Here is a 22,492-nt window from a genome sequence, read left to right as displayed (position 1 = left end):
ATAGGTAAAAATATTCTAGTAAATAGATTTTGATGATGTATGCAGTAGTTTCATAGATAAATATCCTTTTATTATTCAAAATAAAAAACGGGAAATAGGAATTAATTAGGGCTATATGAATTAATTAGGGCTACTGCTGGTTTTGTTGTTCTTTCTATATAATGATAATTTCAGCAAAGTTGAATAATGATTTAAGAAAACCCTGAATATTTTTTGAAAACGGACGTACTTTCCATTAATCGTGAGAATGACGTGTATGACAAATTCATACCTTGTTAGTTTGTAAGTCTCTCTCTCTCTCTCTCTCTCTCTCTCTCTCAAAAAACCAAAATTAAGAAAGGTTTTCTGGAGATAACATTTTATTTAATTAGTCGTACTCGGATCCAATAGTGATGCTTATTTCTCCAGGATGGATATAAGTGGCGTGGTACCATTGGTTCGTGTCTAATACAACTGAAAAAAACCCCAACAAATTATCTCCTAGAAATTATAAGTACTATGTGAAAAGAACATGGCATAATACAACTAATTGGGCCTAAGTGTGTAACTCAAATTTTTTTGCATGTAAATTATATAACAATGTCATAATTCAGCGTGATCTTGCCGTAGGAAAGTCGTGTTTCCGATTCAGATAAAATCTGTGAAAACGTGTTTGAATAAATAAATATCACAGTCTTTTGAATATTGTTCCATAAGTTTGGTTAGTACATAATATCTGTTTATCTTTTCAAGGACACAATAGCAAGAATCATAGAAAAAATGAATGGTTTTTCATTTTTTAGGTCAAGATCTAGTGTAAATAAAAGGAGAATACAGCTTTCTGAAAATGTATTACATAGATCCTGATCATAATACGCTTCAAAATGTACTAGCCTGTACATTGTATATATACACTGTACATACTAATAAGTGTTGTAAGTACGCGGTGGGATTATGGCTGTGCGTTGTCTTGCGTGATTTCAAGTGTTTACAAGAAAAGACTTCCGTTCTTGTCGGGGCTTATCTGACTTGTATCTGGGTAATGCAATACGATATCAGACGGGAAATAAAAAGGACGAATAATGCGGACTGTATGTGTACTGTGACACTTGAGTTCTGTGTCCTTTTGTAGATGTATTGATTTAATTGGCAGAGTATGCATGGCGTATATAACATATCTCATTAACAAATCTTTGATGAAGTTAAACCTCTAAAATGACATGTATGTACTTTGATTACTTTACAACCAAATTCTTGCCAAATAATTTCAACATAGTACTGTATTTTATTGTACGCCAACATACAGTATTTAAAATTTGTTCAAGATAATATTACTCTCACAGACTATATGTGTTATATGCCTAATTATATACAGTCATTCCCTTTTTTCGCATGAAGTAAAAATTAAGAACAAAATTGCTACTTCTTTAAAAAATATGTACAAATCGAGTCATTGATACCGATAACTTATTAATGTGATAAGGTAACTAATGATATTTCATGGTCCGATGTACTTGAGTATTATACTAATACTCCTTCTGTAATGTGGGTCTTGACTGATGCTATAAGAATACGTATAATATAATAATCATTCGTTGGATTTTTAATCTACCAAGACATTAACTGTGATTGCTGAAGCAAAGTAACATTTAAAGAAGACAGGACCTGTGGTTGTAGTTTATGGAGTCCATGATATCGACCCAGCCCCTTTTATATGAACACACACTGATATGCAATACGGATACGTAATAAATATGCATCATTTCGTCATATTTGAAGTGCATCATATCATCATAAGTATATAATATTAACTTTAAGATTTTTTATATCTTAGGTAGATGTCAACTAGATATCTCTCTTTCAGATATCGATACTTACCGACAACCCCCACACGATATCTTCCTAATCATATATATTTTCATATTTGAAGTGCATGCTAACTTAAAGGCTTTTATACATATTAGAAGTAGATACCAATAAGATATCCGTCTTCCAGATATCGATACTCACTGATATCTCCTTTACTGACGGTGACGTTTAGCGCCGTACACACGTGCTCACACTCGGGGGTTGGAATCAGAGTCCAGGTTTTCTGTCCTAATATCTGTGCTTGCCATGACGGTCGCTGGACGTAGTCAAGCTGTAAAATATTATATATAAGAATAACAATGATGAGAATAAAAATTATAATCAATCATAATTTCAAAAGCAAATATTGATAGGCTATATCGTGATGAACTCGATTTGACTCTCTGCGATATAGTTATGACTAAATGTGTTGTAAAGAGCTCAACAGTTTGTTAAACTGAGATTTATGTTTATTGTTTTCTACTTCACACATCAATATAATGGCGGAACAGGTGCTCCCAGCTCTTGTAAAACTAAAACAGCTCAAATATTGCGTAAATTATGCCAATATTTATGCACATTGGAATACAAGTAACTAGTCACGTAAATCATCAAATTGAGCGGCGCATTCGTGATATCCGAATGCTCGATATAATCCCCTTACTTCCTGGTGAAAAGGTTTGATTGGACGGTTTCCATCACCTTCAACAGGAAGTTATCGTGGAGTTTAATTGCGTCACTTCCTGGAACATTGGTTCTTCATTAAAGAACACTCTTTGTCTGTGGGTGGGCGTAAATTTCCTCTAATGAGCGAAAAGGATTTGGCCCGTGGGTTGCATTGCTCACATGAAGAGTATGAGATTTTCTTTATATTTTTTTCTTTAAAAATCAGCAATAATCGAAAACTCCAAAGTCAAAAGAAGATCGACTCTAATTTTTGTAATAATACATTTTATATTACAGGAAGATATGGACCCCCTGTCAAAATTATTTCATTACCATGCCATACCCAGCCATGTTTTGTTCAATCTTTATCTACAGTGGCGAATAACGTATTTCTTTTCTTTTCATTCAAAAGTAGAATACGTGTGTTCTAATTTATAGGTACACTGTAAGTAACTGCAGTATTTAGATCATATACATAGAAATTTTCCAATGTCAGGCATACAAAAGTTCTATATTTACAGAAAAAACCCACTACGATAATTCTGTAACATGAATTTAACACACTTAAAATAAGTTCCTCTAAAATGCACTAAAATGATATGAATGAAATTTTCTGGAGAAAAATCCTCAATGAGCTCCATTATTTGCGAGATCGAAAAGAAAATCAGCCATTTGTGGATATCATTAACGGGAAAAATCGTTCCACACGTCCGAATTATCGAATTCTCCCATTTACTTGTTAATTCAATCCATTCCTCAGAGTAGGGCTGCATGGGGAAAAAAACTTCTGCGTTTGAATGAAACCTAACGGCAATAGTTAGTGCTTTATCACCATTTTGCCGAAAGCTTGCGTGGCTACTTCTCTTTTATAAGATAAATATTAAAAGTCATTTGAGAATCCGCAGAGCTCTACGAGCATCGAGCGAATCCATTAGACTTGGTGAAGAAAGGTAGATTAAATAACGACCTCGTTAAATACATGCTATTCTTCCCTATAGACCGCAAATCTATTTCTGAGCAAAGGTTTTATGGAGTGCCTTATTTTTCAAATTGTGAAAAAAAAAATCAACGGTTTTTGAGATGTTGATGGACCATTGGTATAAAGACATAACATTGACATAAAAAATAGCACATCTGCTGATCACACATTCAATTCACCCACTCGAAAGTACTTTACAGTCTCACATTATATATAATCTGCTTAAAGTGTGATTTTCAACTTCATGTTGTTTGTAAATGTGCAAATTCGCTTTAAAAAAATTAAAGTAACATTAAAACATATATAAAAGACACAGTATAAGTCTGTTTTGTTGGTGTATGCCGCACACTTACGTGAACGAATGCCCCCAGTCCAGGTCCGCCCATGAAGATCCAGTCCACCTGACTTGATTCGGAGTCCACAGGAAGGAAGTAGGGCCGGTTATAGTGCTGTCTGAGGACGGTCGCCACATCCGAGTGGCAGTTACTCCTGAAAAGACGGGACTTATTTATATTATCACTATTGGGAATATGGTCCTAAAGGATTTATTTATTCATAACATGTTTCTGGTATGGTGTTGTGAAATGCAAATGACCTGCTGCATTTTTCATGGTGCACATCATGTTCTACTATAATCATGCCAGCTCATAATCATGATAACGCCGGTTGAAGTAACTGCGTTTATGGAGTTATGAACACAGTTGGTGGTATTCAGGGGTTTAGAGTGGGCGTATTGTAGACACGCAAAATAACTTGAAAACACCAAAACATCTTCATATTTTCAAGGTTTATGTTGTTACAACTGTAAAGGTGTCTTTGTACTGTAATAATTGCATGACGTTTTATTTCTGTTGATGAAATTTTTATTTCGAGTTTTTTATTCGATCATTGATTGTGTTGAAAATTTGAGAATTATACGTGACATTTCTGCATCTGTTGACTATTACGTGTCAAACACAGTAACTGTTCACACTAAACTGTAACAGGTGTCTGTCTACTTTTACCTTCACTATTTAATTTGTAGCAAAGAAATATCTATAATATCATACCAGGATCAAATTACAGTGAAGCTGAATTTCAAATTTATTAATTTTATAAACTAACAAAAATTCCTAAAAACAAATACACAAATAAAATTTAACGTTGAGAAAGTCATTTTGACATGACATCATCAGGGAATTTGTATTTTGGGTTTCAATCTAATTCATCCATTGTTTGAAAGCCGTTCATTGAAAAATGATTAAAAATGATACGATTCGTAGACGGGGGATGCAAAAACATGTGGAAATTATCTGATAATTTAATTCAGTGTAATTATTTTGGAAAAAAAGCACTTACCACCCGACATACCAGGGTTTTTCCCCTGGGGTAAAATTGGCCCTTTCAGCCGACATATTGAATACATCGGCCAGGGTCTCAAACTCTGTTTTGTAAGGGAAAAACTGGCATTCTTCCTCGATTACTGTCAAAGCGTCTTTCGTAGTTGTGTACAAATTTTTGAAAAAATCAAAACTGAAGTTTCTCATTGCTGTCCAGTTTTGAGTAGCATCTTTAATAAGAACAGGCACCGCGGTGTATGCGTATTTCCTCACAAAATCGTCCGCGGAGATATTCCTTTCAATGGGAAACTCTTTTAGATTTCTACAACAATCACAGTTCGTCAGAGGCCTGGCGATTTCTATCGTAAATCCCCCATTATCTAGAAGGCAATGTGACTCGCGAAAGGAGGCATATATTTCCTCATCCCACCCGGTAACCTTTATGATAACCCCAGCAAAGGTCACGACCCCTGCCATTACAAGGAATGAAACGGTCAAGGACATTGCTATGGTTTTTGGCCATGATATTTGTTCCTGAGGTTGGAATTTTAGATTTCCACGAGCCCTAAATACATGGGCAACGAAGTCTTTTTCGAGTCCCGTTTTCAGAGCCCGTTCTTTTAATTCACACAATTTTGAATAGAACTTTTCCCGGCATTCATTGCTGGTGTCGTTGTTATTAACTTTCTGTCCATCCGAATCACCGTTATTTTCCTTCCTGTTTCTCATCTTTCCTTCTCTCGCTCCAGGTATGGCACTGAGACTCTACACGTACGCCTCCTTATAAATAACTTTTAACACTTGTCATAAATTTTTAATCATACACCGTCACAGCGCTAGAAGTCCAAAGTCGTTCACCTGTGTCGAGTAAATGTTGTGATCAGTGGGTATTTCGCCATTCACTAACATGTGTTTATATAAACTATATCGGCTACAAGGAACTTATAAATTCTCTCACCCTTGACCTCTCACTGTGTCGTCACCAACCTCTCGAGACGATAAAGAGTTCCACCGTGGACAACTTCACACGACCTGTTTTCTAGCCGCTATGTACATGTATATATGTGGCAATAGATTAAATAGAATTCTTAGTACTCGGTTATGGATCAATAGAGAATTGAATGGGTTTGTGTTCCTGGTATTTAAAAACACGAAAGAAGCACACGTCAGGCACGTAGCATCGTTTTTGAAAGTGGGGGGGCCAGACCCATCCAAAAAATCTTGACAAGCCAAAAAAAAAAATAATAAGGGAAATTTCAAGTTTCCAAAAATCTTCAAAATCCTAATCCGTGGGGGGGGGGGGGGGGGGGGGGGGGGGGTAGACTCAACTATGCTTCCAAAAAAAATTCTTCCCTACCAAAATTTTTTTTCCTCAAAATCATGAAATTCCTAATCCGTGGGGGGGGGGGGGGGGGGGGGGGGGGGCGGTAACTTCAATTTCACTACTCATTTCCTTACTTTCATTTCAATTTTTTACTAACTTCCAAAAAAGTGGGGGGGCCAACTCCATTATAATCCATTTTTCTACATGTAAATTTTAAAAAATTTGTTGCTGCTAGAAAAAGTGGGGGGGGCCAGGCCCCCCCTGGCCCCCCCTGATGCTACGTGCCTGCACGTTTACACCTGATCCGGCGTAATGTTGTGTACAGGGGATAGCTACTTTAAGGATACGGATCCAGAAAATGATCTATTAAACCAAAAGCATATTTCAGTGTCAAGTGTTACAAATTATTTTGACGCAGAGTCTTGAAACTAGGAATTTCCACTCTAATGCATGTTAATACATGCGTAGTAAACACTAATTAAACACTTTCCTCACAATTTTGCCGTGCCATAATCATACACTCGGTGGCATACATGTGTATTCTTTTGCACCTCTTGGTCGGCAGACCAGGTATTGTTCGCAGATATCGTAATCTTGAGCCATTTCAGGATAAACATAAAACTTGGTACACTGGTATCCAAAAATAAGGAGTATATAACACCCTATTTGTTTTTGTTTATTTATCTACATGACTGTATTTTAGTTTGGCGGGTGGGGGAGCAAAATGTTAAGGGACAATTGATAAACTACTCTGGGAGGATAGTGTACCCGGCCTCTAAGGGTCGATACACGGTAAGGATTACCTTACAAGCCGGTTTCAAGGTTAACGTTCTCAAAGCATTACGGTTCTCGAGTACACATGGTAGGAAAACCTTACAATATATTATTATAACCACGATGTACATTATAGGTGCATTTAAAATGAAAAAAAGGAGAAATATTTCTTTTACAAAAAATTGCACGTAGTCGAAAATTGAAATATTTGTAGTGAATGGAAATTCATATACCCTGTCAGAAAAGTAATTGATAAAAATGTGATCACCAACATATCTAACTTTATTCACGTGGATGTTTCAAAAGTGGAAGTAGACGAGAGAGAGAGAGAGAGAGAGAGAGAGAGAGAGAGAGAGAGAATGTTAAAAGACCCCACCCCCTTTTTTTTTGGGGGGGGGGGGGGGGGGGAGTTATAATTATAGAGGATATTAACATAATAATAGAATTTTAACTACTACGAGCTATAACCCCCCCCCCCCCCCCCCCCCCCCCCCGACTTTACACATACGGATTTGGATTTTGAAAATTTGACAATTGTCGTCATTTTTATGGATTTTTTTGGAAGCGGGGTTGTCAAAGTTTTGCCCCAACTGCTACATGCCTTTTTCATCATTTTGGCTAATACGTATAATTATAAAGAAATATTGCTATTATAAAAATTATTGCCAATTTTGAAAGCAATGTAAAATGGGGCATTTAAGAAATTTGTGTCAAGGATCACAATAGTTTTGAAAATCATGCATGTACCCACCTAAACAATAAAGGTTTCTAATCATTTCTTATTAAGAACAATATATATTCATAAAGGTGAAATAATCAAATCAACATCTAAATTTTTTTATTTTACATTACAAAAGCCATAACACAACCAAATTGTGATGACTTCAGAAAATATGAAATTAAATGTACATATCACAACAAGAAGAAATGTTATGATGTTACAAGAAATAACATACAGCACAATCAAAATGTACCATTAATTCTAAGTCTCACATTTCCCATTTTCAATCAGTGAATCAAAAGTTCATATTGTACTGTACATCTATATGGCTCATAATGAATCACTTGAAAACAACAGTGTGCAGCATTGCACCCAGGCATTGAACAATGTTTGTGGTCATTAGTACATCCACATGTTCCTCAAGATGACGTTTTGGGTCCATTTTCCCAACATTTTTTATAGCTAACTGTTCCTTGGTCATGGTTTCCTCCTCTTCTAATGCCTTGTGGTAGTTCTTAGCAAGTTCTAGCATTTCTTTCACTGTATTTTCATTGTTAGTGCAATGTGTATTATAATCATCCAAAGTCAGCCCATCCACCCAGCTCTTCTTATGGAGATTCAGGAGCATCTTTTGTTCCAGTTCATTCTTTCTGTAATTAATAGCAATGGAATAATAATGCCTGTTTAATCCATGGATCAGTGCCTGTATTGACGGTTTTTGCAGATGCCCAAGATTTGACGTTGTTTGTCTCGGTTCCTGACCAAGTACCATCATATTCGGGTTAATGAGGCGGAAAGCATCAATGACAACCTTTCCTTTGACACTCTGGATCGGGTCAACGACAACTGCAACAGCTCTCTCTGACAACGCCTCAAAACTTTGCTGTGTGTTGATATCCACCCCTGAGAGCCAACAACCAAAGCCAGGGTGAGAATGGTACCAACCCACCACCATTTCTGGTCTGCCAGTCTGCTTCAACATATCCAACATCTTTGCTTGAAATACTGGATCCACAGCTTCGACACTTACTCCTGTTCCTGACTGAGGCATAGCAAACACGTCAATCACTCGGACAGTATAATCATCAACAAATTCACCCAACATCAGTCCCATCACTTCCATAGGCACACCGGCTCGGCCATGTTTAAGCATCTTTAACAGAGCGAGTGATGAAATGTAGACTTGTTCTGCTGTGTCAACTGTTGGTGCGTCTGTTGGTGGGGCACCCTGGCCTAAACCTGGCATTCCACCACTTAAACGTAACAATCTATCCATTTTGATGATTTTTCAAAACGACAAAGGAATTTTCCCCGAGTCATTCAACACCGGAATTATTTTAATGACAATAATAGTAGAGGAGCGGTGGACACAAAAAAGAATTCCGGAAAAAAACATTATGTCGGAGTGTTAACGGGATATAGATAGGCACGTACGTAGCGTCTGTTTTGAGCTCATCCAAAAAATCTTGACATGGAAAAAAGACAACTTATCAAAATCATGAAAGTCTTAATCCGCGGTGGCGTTGGTGGGGGTTGGGAGAGGAGTAGCGTAATAATAGCGATAACAGGGGCGTATATATAATTATGTCTCTGGTATATACGTCTTCATTTTATTTTTATTTGTAAATTTAGGGGAAATGTGCGAAAGACAAATAGGGCCACAGAAAAAAATATTTTTATTTCGTAATATTGATTACGACAAAAGATCTCGATTTTACGAGTTAATTATTTTGTTATTACGAAAAAAGATCTCATTATAACGAGATTTAGAAAAAATCTCGTTATTATGAGTTACTTTTCTCGTAATTACGAGAGAAGATCTCATTATCCGAGAAAAGATTTCGTTATTACGAGTTAATTAAGTAATAATTACGAGAAAAGATCTCGTTATTACGAGATAATTATCTCGTAATAACGAGAAAAGATCTCGTAATAACGAGTTAGTTATCTCGTTATTACGAGTAAAGATCTCGTTAACTTATTACGAGTTAATTATCTCGTTATTACGAGAAAAGATCTCATTATTTCGAGTTAATCATCTCTTTATTACGAGATAAGATCTATTTAAAATGGTGCATTTCATTTTTCTATTCCCTTTTATGTATTTTTAGTGTATGAACTGAAATACTTATTATTATACAAATCCTTAGCATAAGCAAGCGTTTGAAATTTTAAAAGAAGTAGCAAAGCAGGTTGATTAATAAATTCATTGAACTGTTTGTTAAAGGGACATGGTCACGATTTTGGTCAAAAATTCTTTTTCGATTTTAATATTTAAAATGCTTCAGAAAGGCATTTTTAATATGCAACCGAAATTTGAGTATCATTTGTTGAGTTTAATGCGAGTTACAGAGCTTGAAATTCTTTGCTATGTAAACAAACCCTTTGTTTACATTTTGAACATTGAAGTAAAATTTCTATTTTAAACCTAAAACAAATGTGTTAAACTTTAGGAACTGTTTATCTATGCTTAAAATAAATAAAAAGATTGACAAATAAGCTGGAAAAAGATTTTTACTGGTATATTGAACCTATGTAAACAAAAACAGGGCACGAGCCTTGTTTACATGACAAAGAATTGTGAGCCCTGTATCTTTATTATAACTGTACGAATGACTCTCAAATTTTATTTGATCATTAGAAAAGCATTTCTAAAGCATTGTAATAATAAAAAAATAAAAATAGAATTTGACCAAAATCGTTTCCATGCCCCTTTAATAAAAAGGATGCATGTAATTTGTTTTCAGACTCAAAAATGTTAATATACAAAATCAATTATTTTCAATATATATGTAAGTTGTGTATGAACATATAAAACCCAATTCGGGTAAATCCTGTTTATCCATGATTGAAACTATATAGTCATTAAAGTCATCTGTAACTAATAGAATTGTGTTTTTATGACTATTGGACTACCTGGTATTTACTTCAGAGTGGGATTATAATATAAAAGTTGAAAACTCTTTCCACTTATTCATATAACATAAAATGTCAAATCCGATCATTTTATATAGAAATTAATGGATAATGATCATTGTTATTTAAAAATTAATCCAAATTAAATAAACGTTTCTAGAAAGAAAAAGATAGACTGAAAGGGGGATGCAGTCGACTAGGAGGTCTTTTCAAAAACGCACCATTTTAAATAAATCTTTATCTAGTAATAACGAGATCTTTTCTCGTAATAATGAGACAGTTAACTCGTAATAACGAAATATATAACGAGATCATTTCTCGTAATAATGAGATCTTTTCTCGTTATTACGAGATAATTAACTCGTAATTACGAGATAATTAACTCGTTATTACGAGATAATTAACTCGTAATTACGAGATCTTTTCTCAGAATAACGAGATCTTTTCTCATAATTACGCGATAATTAACTAGTAATAACGAGATCTTTTCTCGTTATTACGAGATAAAAATATTTTTAATCTGCCCTATTCATCTTTCGTAAAAATGTTTGCTGTGAGAAAATGGGAATGGGGGGGGGGGGGGTACTACGTACGTGTATGATACCCCGCACGGTGGATTTAGATACATGTTAAGCCAACTTTTTTAAATACATCTTAGTAATCGATCATCCAATTTAACTGTAAAAAGCTGCAAACTTGAAGTAATATTGTGTAATACTAAAAATTAATATTATTAAAATTTATGCAACCGCTTCAATTTGATCATTTTTGATAGCATTTATTATTGATTTATCGAAGGTTTCCTGAAAGATTCATTGCTTGAATTTATTGTAAAAAGTTATTACTTCCATTTTAAATAACAATCCATACATAAATTAAGGGTTCATGGAAAAGAATCAACATACATGTACGCACTTATAAAATTCGGATTCAGGATCAGTTTGAAAACACTCTAATAGTTAATGAATAATTAAAGGAGATTATTAGTATTATTATTATAATTATTATTAGTAGCAGGGATGTTATTATATCAACCAAACAGAAACAAACCAATGATCATGTCCTTTAATTAATATGTGCATGCACTCTTAATTTGATATAACAATTTGTCAGGGAAGATATATAAACAACTCATGTAGGCATCATTTGGTAAAATAATATTGAAATGTTTTTCGATGAAACGAAATGTAATAAAACAGTGGAAATGTTTTCATTTTGCAGTAAAAATCAAATCTCTATGATTTCTTTTATGAATTAGGGGGTCGTGTAGTGTGTTTTTTTAATTCTATGAGAATACCCTAATCAATTCGGTTTTAATAAAGTGCTTTTAAACTCAAAATCATGAATTGAAGTGATGATATTAACTGAGAGAGAGAGAGAGAGAGAGAGTTTGTTTATGGACATTTCTTTCTGTAATTTGTCGGAACAAAGTAAACAATAACAACATTCTAAAACTTATCCTCATACATTAAACATACTAACATAAAAACAATTAACTTGAACTGATTACCATGGAAATGCCCGCTGCTATGATCAGTGCTGATGACATATTTCGACAATTACACCAAAGGTGCTGGTAACCTTGCAAAGGTCACATTGCAAGGAACGTTCAAAGAACAAAACACAGTTAGTTTACTAATGTTCATGCTCATGTAGTAGTAGTATAAAAAAGTAATTAAAAGTCCCAGATACCAAATACTAATAATGATTTGATGCATACAAAAAACAAAATACTGCGATGGTTTTTGTGCGGTTATTTGATACATATTTTATTGCGATCTTTTTGCAGAAAATATAGGGAACTATTAACGCTTGTATTACACTGAACTGTATTCTCGTATATGTACATTTATTTTTCATAGCAACGTGTCAACTGCTATATACAGGTTATGGCAAAGATAGTGTAAATCATCAAAATGTTCCTCAGAAATACTGCATTAATCTATATATATACGACCCTCTGTCTTGTGATTTATACATTATAGTCTCATCATAAATTGTCATTCGATGAATTCTTTTCGGCCATTTTTACTTAAAAACGTCGAAGATAGCTAATATAGAATAAAGCAGAAATTAATGGTTAATCAAGAAAAGAGGAACAGGAAACATGCCCTCTAGCAATGACACCACTATGCTCCCTGGGAAGTCGTCAAAAAGGGAAAGAAAAGGATTCAATATCGAAACGAATCCACGGAGAAAATAATAGGATGGTTAGTGAAAAATAGAATGTTTCGTGCCATGAAAAAAAGCCTTGGTCGACATGTCATTGAGTGATTAGAGTTTTTTGTTATCTCTATGGCATTAGGCTTTTTTAGTGTTTTCTCATTTCCATGAGATAACGAAAGGGTGCGTCAATGGGACCTGGAATCAAAGCTCAATAAATCTCTTTCGAAATCTATGGTTTCCACCAAGCGATAAAAATTATTGCCAAGCACATTGTAATTATGCAAACTAATTGCTAAACATATTATTTATTGCGCCAAACGGAAAATGTCTTAAATTTGCATTAACTGCCGAGCTAGCTCCCTTTGATATATGCCCCGGCTACAGATCTTGTTTGCGTCATTACACGAGTGGATGTAACATGATTTTTGCATGTGACAACCCAAACGGCAACTCTTAATGCTTAACTGATGAACCTTTTCCCTCCATCACCCGAAGACTTTAGGCCAAATGACGGCAAGTTGAGAATAAATATGCAGACACGGATATTGAGTCTGATGGTCCGCATCACGATTCTAGCTGGCTTTTATACCTGTGGTGATTGTAGTAATGGAAAGTTGATCATTTTACGACACCTGTAATGAAATGAAAAACTGACGACTTGCTGAAACAGAAACGGCGTTGGGTACCTCAACTTAACATTGGTATCCTACCCCCATCCAAGCACCATGAAACTATCACTACAGTTAAGAAATAAAAGTTCCACTTCGCCTTCGGTGTATCAATAGGAGTAAATCACTTTCGAATATTGTATTCATACATAACTACATAATATGATGGCATTATGTTATTATAGTACAAAACGACCCTACTGCATGTTTGTATATTTATTATCTTTATATGTAATCACAATTTTAATATGTCGTGCTTTACGAGACCCGAATTTGGAAAAAAATTCTATTCCATAGAATACAAAGGGTAACTTGAAATGAGTCAGCATTCACAACCGTTGTTAATCTTTATTATAATCTACTGAGTGGTTTTAAAATTTCAATTGTCTTGTTTTGAACCAAGTGGGTGTATTTTGCAAAATTATTGATTGATTAATTGTATTCAATCTCAAGACTGTATTTGAAGACCATCTATGCTTCTTGTTTCGTCTTAAAGGGACTTGGACACGATTTTAGATCAAAAATTTTATTTTCATATTTTATGTATAAAATGGTTTACTGGTGCATTTTAAATAATTGACCAAAATATTGAATGTTAAAGTCAAATTACAAGCGAGATACAGAGGTAAGAATTGATTGTTTTGTAAACAAAGCTCGAGTCTTATAGTTGTTCACAACAAATGAAATGTAGAGAATTACCATTTCTTAGACAAAATGAAATGTAAAAAACAATTTAAACTAATTCAATATCTTCATAAATACTATTATCAACAAAAGAAAGTTACATTTGATTGACCAATACAACACATATGTAAAAAACGACAATATTCGAGCTTTGTTTAGAAAACAAAAAATTACGAACTCTGTATCTTGCCCATAACTTGATATTTGACTTTCAAATTTTGACATCACATTATAAACTTCTAAATTTATCATTATAAACATTGAGAATGGAAAAATAAAATAATTTTTTTATAGTCAAATCGTGTCTAAGTCCCTTTAATGCATTGTTATAATCTACGAAACCATTAGCCAAAAAAATTTATTCAATTTCATTCTGCTGAGCAATGTAAAACTAAAATTTTACTAAATTAAGAAAATACACTTAACGATGATATTAATCACTAGATCCAGCAAAACGACGAGGGGGCGAGGGATTCCCAAAAGGTAAGGAAAAACGAGAAATGTTTAAGTATCGTGTTGGCTATAAACCAAGCATCCTGTTAGGTGCATGAGAATCATTGTAATAAGAGCATCAAACAAATTGTCGATCTTTTTTTCAATGTATTTTATCAAAACAGCAGAAAAGAAAAGAATTCTACAAAACCGTTATCGAACTAAGAGACGATGCAGTGAAGCTCTAGGACATGTGTTACAATGGTTCCAAGTGCATAAACAGCGAAAAAGCTCTGGATTCTTGCTCTCCAGTCATCGGAGGACCGGTGTTGTATAGCAGTTTTTCCCCCATAGTAGCTTTCCCCCCGGAAAACCTACTATATAGTAGCCTTTCCCCCCGGGGGGAAAAGCTACTATATAGTAGCTTTTCCCCCATAGTAGGGTTTCTCCCTCACGTTTTTGGTTCAGATTTTATAAAAAATATTTATGGAAATCCAGTAAGGATTAAAATCATTGTTTCTACACTCCCAGGTTGCATACATGTATATCTGCATCTATATATGCTGAAAGTTGAACATGTGTGTAATGGAATTATACATAGAACTTAATTTAGGTAATTTATTGAAAAAAGTTTTACAAGTTATACACTTATATGCATAATTCTGTGTCCTGAAATTGTATTAAACGAGAATGTTTTAAGAATTTCTTGATAAATCTAGATCTATCAGATTGTTTGTCTGTTTGTGAAAATTTCATCCAGGCTAAACCTCTGTTTTAGAGAAATTTTGTTTCCGATGTTTCAGAGCCCGATTTTCAAAATCCTATTGTAATAATTATAGTGCATATTCTTTAGGGTCCAATGTCTCATAAACTAGAGATGCCTATATCACCATATTTTTATAGTGGCAGTGGTTTACCACTTGAAGATGACTCTGAAAATTTCAGCCCTCAGGGTAGGGGCCCTTGATGTTTCAGGGCCCGATGTTTAAAACCCCATTATAATGATTGAATAGTGTTCTACAATGTATACGTGGGGACCCGAATCTCAAATTCTAGAGATGACCAATTAACCATATTTTCAAAAAAAAAAAAATATGGTACTGTTGATGTGAAAATTCACATGATCAGTTCAGTTTATTTCACTCAACACCATATAATGGTACACGAGGTACATAAGAAGACCAAACATATTTACATACATATATATACAATATAGGTGTAAAGTTCAAGGAAGTGAGTGGGGTGAACGAACAGTATGATTAATTTTTGAAATAAAGAAACACAATTTTCTTAATGTGATATAATCGACTGAAGACATGATTTCATAGAACTTTTTAGTGTTAGGAGAAGAACAGTAATATGTATCTAAAAACTGACTTCGTAATTTACTTAATGCCTTGCATTCTAATATAACATGAAATTCATCACCAATTTTGTTACAATTACACAAATTACAATAACGTTTACTTCTTTCAACAATACCCCACCTTCCAATTTCAACAGGAAGATGATGATTTGTAGTTCTAAACTTAACTAATATTTTTCTTAATTTACTGGGTAACAAGAGTAAGTAGCGTTCACATATAAAATTTGTTTTATAAATTCTATATATAACACCCTTAGTCGATTCCTGAATATCGTTATGCCATTTTTGTAAAAATTGATCTCTTAACCTTTGGTTAATAGTTGTCTTAATCCAACTGGAGTTATAATGGTACGATTCATGATTATACCATAAATTTGAAAGCCCGCATTTATCTTAAACCTTTTTTAAAGAGCATAGCCATGGATTTAATATTTGTCCCTTATCAAAAAGAATACGTACATACATATATATGATTTTGCTTAACTTGTTTTCACTGCTATTGATTATGTTGGCCCAGAATGAAATCATTCTAGTAAAAATGGTTATATACAGAGGAAATCGTCCAGTTTCACCATATACCATGTAACTAGGTGTACAACTTTTCAGATTAAGTATATGTTTCAAATATTTTAAATGGACACGTTCAATAATCTCAATATTTTCATAACCCCAAACTTCGCATGCATACAATAAAACTGGTACAACAATTTTATCAAATAAATCTTTGACAATCAATAGGTAGATTAAAAGTTCTTATCTTCCTTATAACTCCGTACATGGATTTCGGTGCTTGCTCACATAGTCGGTTTTTTTTTTGGTTTGAAAAATGAACCTGTTCTTGAGAAAATTACACCGAGATAATTAAATTCCTGAACTATTTCAATAGGTAAACCATTATATGAAAAGACATATTTGGGTTGACGACCTTTAGAAAATACAACAATTTTTGTTTTACAAATATTAACAGTAAGCTTCCACGTATCAGAGTATCTATAGAATTCATTAAGGGCAAACTGTAAATCGTTTGCAGACTCAGCTAAAATAACAGTATCGTCTGCATAAAACAGGATAAACATTTCTAAATATAAAAAAAAGTTCCTTTTCAATTCCCTCAGTAATTGTAGACAGTCCAGTTACTTTTTTATCCAACAAATAATCTTCTTGATCATTTATATACAAGGAAAACAAGAATGGAGATAAACTTTCTCCTTGTCGTACACCGACAGTACAAGTAAAAAGATCAGATGAAAAACCATTAATACATATTTTTGATTTTATACATTTGTTCATGTTTTTTTATGTATGTAAAACATTTACCATTTATTCCACTTTTAAGAAGTTTGTACCAGAGCCCATCCCTCCATACTGTATCAAAAGCTTGTTTGAAATCTACAAATGCACAGAATAATTTCTTTTTACTGTTGATCAGTGTGTGTGTTAAAAACTGCAGAACTAGAATATTGTCAAGTGTGGAAAACCCTTTCCTAAATCCCGCCTGACTTTCTTTAATAAGTGAAATATCATCTGCAAAAGGTTCAATTCACAGTGATAGTGGTATACCACTAGTAGATGACACCGAAAATTTAAGCCCACATGCAGGATAGGAGCCTTTGTTGTTTTCGAGACCGATGTTTGAAATCCAATTATAAAGAATATGTATTTTTTTAGGGCCCCATATCTCAAAAACTATAGATGACCACATGAACATATTTTTATGGTCATTTAGAAGTAAAAACATCATTTAAAAATACACAATCACTCATATATTTCTTTATGAAAATGATTGAAAATTACGTTTAATTCTGCTGCTTTTTTTTTTTTAAATTTAAGAACAAAATTTTTTAAAAAGGTACGCGGGTAAAATTCATTATTCTTCAAAACATTTAATCAATTCATAAGATGACTAATGATATAATAAAAAATTAGATAAATAAATCAATGAACTTTTATTCATAAAAGGAGAAACCGAAAATCAAAATAAATAACCAACCTATGCGCATATACGACTTTTTTACTTGTTAGTTGATTAGAAGAACAAGCTAATATTTAAAAAAGTCAGCTCATCACAATATATTGTTGGGGTTTTTTTTTGGGGGGGGGGGGGGGGTTGGGGGGGGGGTGGTTGTTTTGTTGTCCATTTCACTTTTTCCAAAGTAACCAGCAAAGATACCGACATTGTTCTGGTTGTGAAGACATTTCATTGTTTTTTAAAATGTTTACATCATAATATCTCGCGTTTCGTAGAAATGTGCTTAAAAATATGAATATGCGTAACTTTAAAACGAAATGGTAAACACTAACTTTACACATGCTTTAATACATAATTAAAATACCCCTTACCCATGATTTAGAACCCCATCAATCAAAGTAAAACTAATTAAAACATTTCAGTTTCTCATCATATCATTGCCTCCTGTCTCCCGTTTGATATTTAGAAGAAGAAATATATAATTGTTTTTAAGATCGTCAATTCTAACGGTATTAATTTAAAATTGATAGCCTTTTGGACGAAGAGAGTAATACATTTCCACTTTTTATTCCCTTCCTCTACAAAATTAAGTCAAGATTGGTCAGTTAGTTCCCTGGGAGAAGCTTATACATTGATGGTAATACATTGGAAAATTTCCAAACCGGTGTAACGAAGAATATTGACCCGGGTTGAAAATTGACCCGGGGGTCATTTTTCAACGTTGAATATTGACCCGGAGGGTCATTTTTCAACGTTGAAAATTGAGACCAAAATCGTGAAATTTATACCCGGGGTCATTTTTCAACGGTATGAGAAAGATTTTTCTAAACTCTGATAACCTCGACCCGTTGAAAATTGATCCTGTTGAGAATTGACCCAAACCTCAGAGTTTTGATCTGAACTGGAACTTACTCTACACGGTTTAAATGTACAATCATGCACATATTTGAAAGTTTCAGTTTTAAAATGTACATACTGCCCGATACATATGCGGACGTGGCTAATTTCGTTTAGGCTGATATGTCCAATTAAACATTTAGTTTTTAGATTGAAAATATGATATCCATTTATTATTACAATACTATGTATAAAAGCTAAGAAGATGACCGTTTGCTTCGGAATGGAGCAGGCGAGTAGGACTAGAATACTTTTTGACATAGATGACATGGTTTTCATTCCCTCATGTGACAGAATTTAAAGTTTAAACTTGTCACAATCTCTGATTAATATATCTAACAAACATATTGCCCGTTATCGTCACTCTTAAGGCAATTCAACAGAGCTCTATTCGACAGGCACCTGACGTTGTATATTTTTCTAATAATTGAAAATATATAACCTCTATACTGCTTTATTGGGTAAAGGGTATCTATATTTATATCAAGACAAAAGGATATAATGTCAGATACCTATGCTTAATTTGAAGAAGTCAGAATATTTCACTGACAAAATAATAAATGATTGGTTGTCATATTTTTATCCTTTTTCATATATACTAGGTTTTTTTTATACGTATATATATATAGCATATACATATTTACACATGTTTTTAATTTTTTACGACTTAAAAATAATTTTTCATAAACTTGTCTGATTAACTTTATTGAAGCACCATCCAATTTTCTGCATATACAGTCATAGTTTTTCTTAAAAATGCAATTTATTTCTATTATTTTGAGTTTTCAATTCTATTATTTACCTGTAAATTAGAAACACAGGCAACTGACGTAATATATTTCCTCAAAATTAAAAACATATACCCTCTACAGCAAAAATGTTATCAATTTAAAAAAAAAGTAGGTTTGCATCTAAATATACAGTCGGAGGATTGTTGATCTAATTATATTAATGGTATATACATGAAAAGATATGCGAAAAGTATACAACTGATAGATATGTTGTTTGGAGCAGCTGTATCAAGGAAAAATCCGAATTGCTTAAACAGGTACAAATTGAAGTAACCAGGACAGTGACAGAGATCAGAGTTAATTCTTCTGAAATAATTTTATATAGTGAGCTTAATTTGGAAACCTTGCAATCTCGAAGGGATAACTATAAAATATTTATATTCTACAAGAGTATAAATGGTTTAGCACCACAAGATATGTTAGATTGAATTCAATCATATTTTCTTACTGAACATGCATATAATCATAGATCGAATTAGATTTTTTACTATCTACCACTATATACTTATTACAATAGCTTTGCTCCGTCTACATGTAAATTATGGAATAATCTTCATGCAGAAAAGAAAATTTCATCAACTTTATCTTTCTTTTAAGTCGAAACTTAAAAAACAAAATATGCCTAGAGCTTACATACCTTTCAGTAAACCTATTTAAGTATTATACCTGTATATTTATTTGATATACAGTTCCCTTTTATTTACTGTTCTTTTCAAATGGGCTGGATCATGAAAATCTCATTCTTATGTTTGTATCTCTGCAGGTATAAATGAAGGTGATATTTTTGTTAATATAGGTGTGAGTGAACATGTTAACCAACAATATGTCATACAATCATATATGATAAATATTCAGATAATTATTTAATATTCAAGTACCTCGTGTCTTATATACACATAATATACACATTTAACAGTTTTAAATTAAATTTATAATGTAGGTGGCTGTGATAGGAAGGTCAATCATCTACCCCAACGCTGCTGTATGATCTTCTACTACTTATTTCTATTAAAAAATGCAATTTACCAATTTATTGACGAAAACAATTACTGTTAGTAAATTTATGATACATTTTTGTGATCAAAGCAATTTAGAAACTTTCAAGCAGAATTCTGTTGTCATCCTGTACAAAAATTAGGTTGCTAACTTGCTACAGATTCCATGAAGCAGAATTGTTAATGCCTAGAAAAATTAGCGATTTGATGATATTTAGTTACATCAAAAGTTATTCTAACGGAACAAATAAAACACCAAAAATCGGCTTTCAAGATATAGTTACTGCAGCATTGTTCATGAAAGAATACAATCCTGTTAGCATATCATCATTTTGTAAACTGTTATTGGCTGGATGCGTGTGCATACAAAATTCAGATAGTCACAGTTTTAACAAACTGAGTGGGTGCAAACACAAATATCTCAATATGACATACTGTAATTTTTTATTTACACCCACTCAGAAAATTTACAATGAACAATATCAAAGTTTCAATTTACTCGGTGAACGTAAAACCAAAATTAAATAATATGACGTATTGTAATTTTTTTAAATTATTTATATTTGTACACTTCTCCAGCAAATTAAAAAAAAAGTGTTTTACTGAATTGAATATTTTAACGTGTAACCATGTATACTAATATTATTAAAAAACATATTTAAAAAAATATATAGATATCACATGCACACAGCAATTATACGCAAAAAGTTTATCATGAATAAAAAAGTTATTACATGTACATATTTAAAGGGAAACTATGTAAATTCAAAAAATAATTATTTAAGTCTCATTTTAATCCCCCCCCCCCCCCCCTCGCCCCGTTGAAACATGTAAATCTAAAGAATGAATATATAAAAACTGATAATTTTTTTAAGAAATGAAGATAATAATTTTTCTATTGATCGACGTATCAAAGAAAAAATTGACCGGAAAACTTCATCAATGCGCGTAGCGCATTGATGAAAAAGTTTTCCGGTCAATTTTTTCTTTGATACGTCGATCAATAGAAAAATTATTATCTTCATTTCTTATCATTTAATAAAACATTTTCAAATAAAAAAATGTTAAGTGTCATTGATCAAAAATGTAAATAATGTAAATGAAGCGGCGCGTATGAATACAAAACAACAACAGCAACAATATTCAAAATGGATTCGCCTTCAGCTGATGCAGAGCTACTGGGCTGAATTTAATGGATTAAACACAAATAGTGAGTTAAAATCTGAACCAGCTGAATTGGAAACGAAAGGAAAATGCATGCGATAGCTTGTGATATCATTCACTGTGCAGAAAAACTCGTATTAAAACTAGTTTTCATGTGAGATCGCTGGAATATGCAACTGGACTTAACCATCCAAGGAAAAGCGATCGTGGACGAAAATAGCTGATATGCCGACAGAGAATAGTATGTATAAGCGACTTTTGTAAACTTTGTGGTAACTAGATAGCCAGTGATGCACTTAAATGGTATATCAGCCGCTTGGAATGCGCAGAAGGAGTTGATGCATCACTCATAGCTTTTCTTTACGACGCTTATTCTGATGACCGATCATCTACGTGTGTAAATGTAAAAATTATCGTTACCAAATTTGAACAGCAGTGTTACCGTGAAAGTTTATAGGCCTATATGTTCGTTATAATATTCCTGGAAAAGGAACAGCCAGCCTCGCTGTAAATGTTGATTGATCTCAAGCAGACGAAATCGTGAGAAGACGCTTAATTTTCTATTTCGTGAATCAAACAAAGTGTTTTGTTTATTTTTGAAGGTTAAACTTTCAAGTTTTTATATTCACAAGTTTGCATTTTGTTTGCTGACAATAAAACAGACACAACTTTACATTTTGTTGACAGTGTTTATCTTTGAAATTCCCGTTCTATAAATAGTGTTAGATCAGAGCAGTTGAGAAAAGTAGATCCGGCAAAAATTTTATTGATGCAGGTATCAAAGAAATTTTTCAACCAATCAGAAGCGCCGATATCTCATCAAACGAATAAATA

General features: G+C 33.2%; 2 protein-coding genes across 2 annotated transcripts; both read right to left on the bottom strand.

Annotated features, from left to right (window-relative positions):
* Positions 1-341: 341 nt before the first annotated feature.
* LOC105329474 (bifunctional arginine demethylase and lysyl-hydroxylase PSR) lies at positions 342-5,743 on the bottom strand. Its single transcript, XM_011430747.4, has 4 exons — positions 4,811-5,743; positions 3,826-3,961; positions 1,990-2,119; positions 342-453 (listed from the first exon to the last, which is right to left on the bottom strand). The coding sequence occupies exons 1-4, from the start codon at positions 5,518-5,520 to the stop codon at positions 368-370; spliced, it is 1,062 nt and encodes a 353-aa protein (XP_011429049.3). The 5' UTR covers positions 5,521-5,743; the 3' UTR covers positions 342-367.
* Positions 5,744-7,710: 1,967 nt separating this feature from the next.
* Positions 7,711-8,960, bottom strand: LOC105329473 (26S proteasome non-ATPase regulatory subunit 14). Its single transcript, XM_011430746.4, has one exon. It carries the CDS (start codon positions 8,884-8,886, stop codon positions 7,951-7,953), a length of 936 nt encoding a protein of 311 aa, XP_011429048.1. The 5' UTR covers positions 8,887-8,960; the 3' UTR covers positions 7,711-7,950.
* Positions 8,961-22,492: the final 13,532 nt, after the last annotated feature.

The sequence above is a fragment of the Magallana gigas genome, chromosome 7 (genome assembly GCF_963853765.1).
Source record: "Magallana gigas chromosome 7, xbMagGiga1.1, whole genome shotgun sequence".
Lineage (NCBI taxonomy): Eukaryota > Metazoa > Mollusca > Bivalvia > Ostreida > Ostreidae > Magallana > Magallana gigas.
This window is presented reverse-complemented; position numbering and strand designations above follow the sequence as displayed.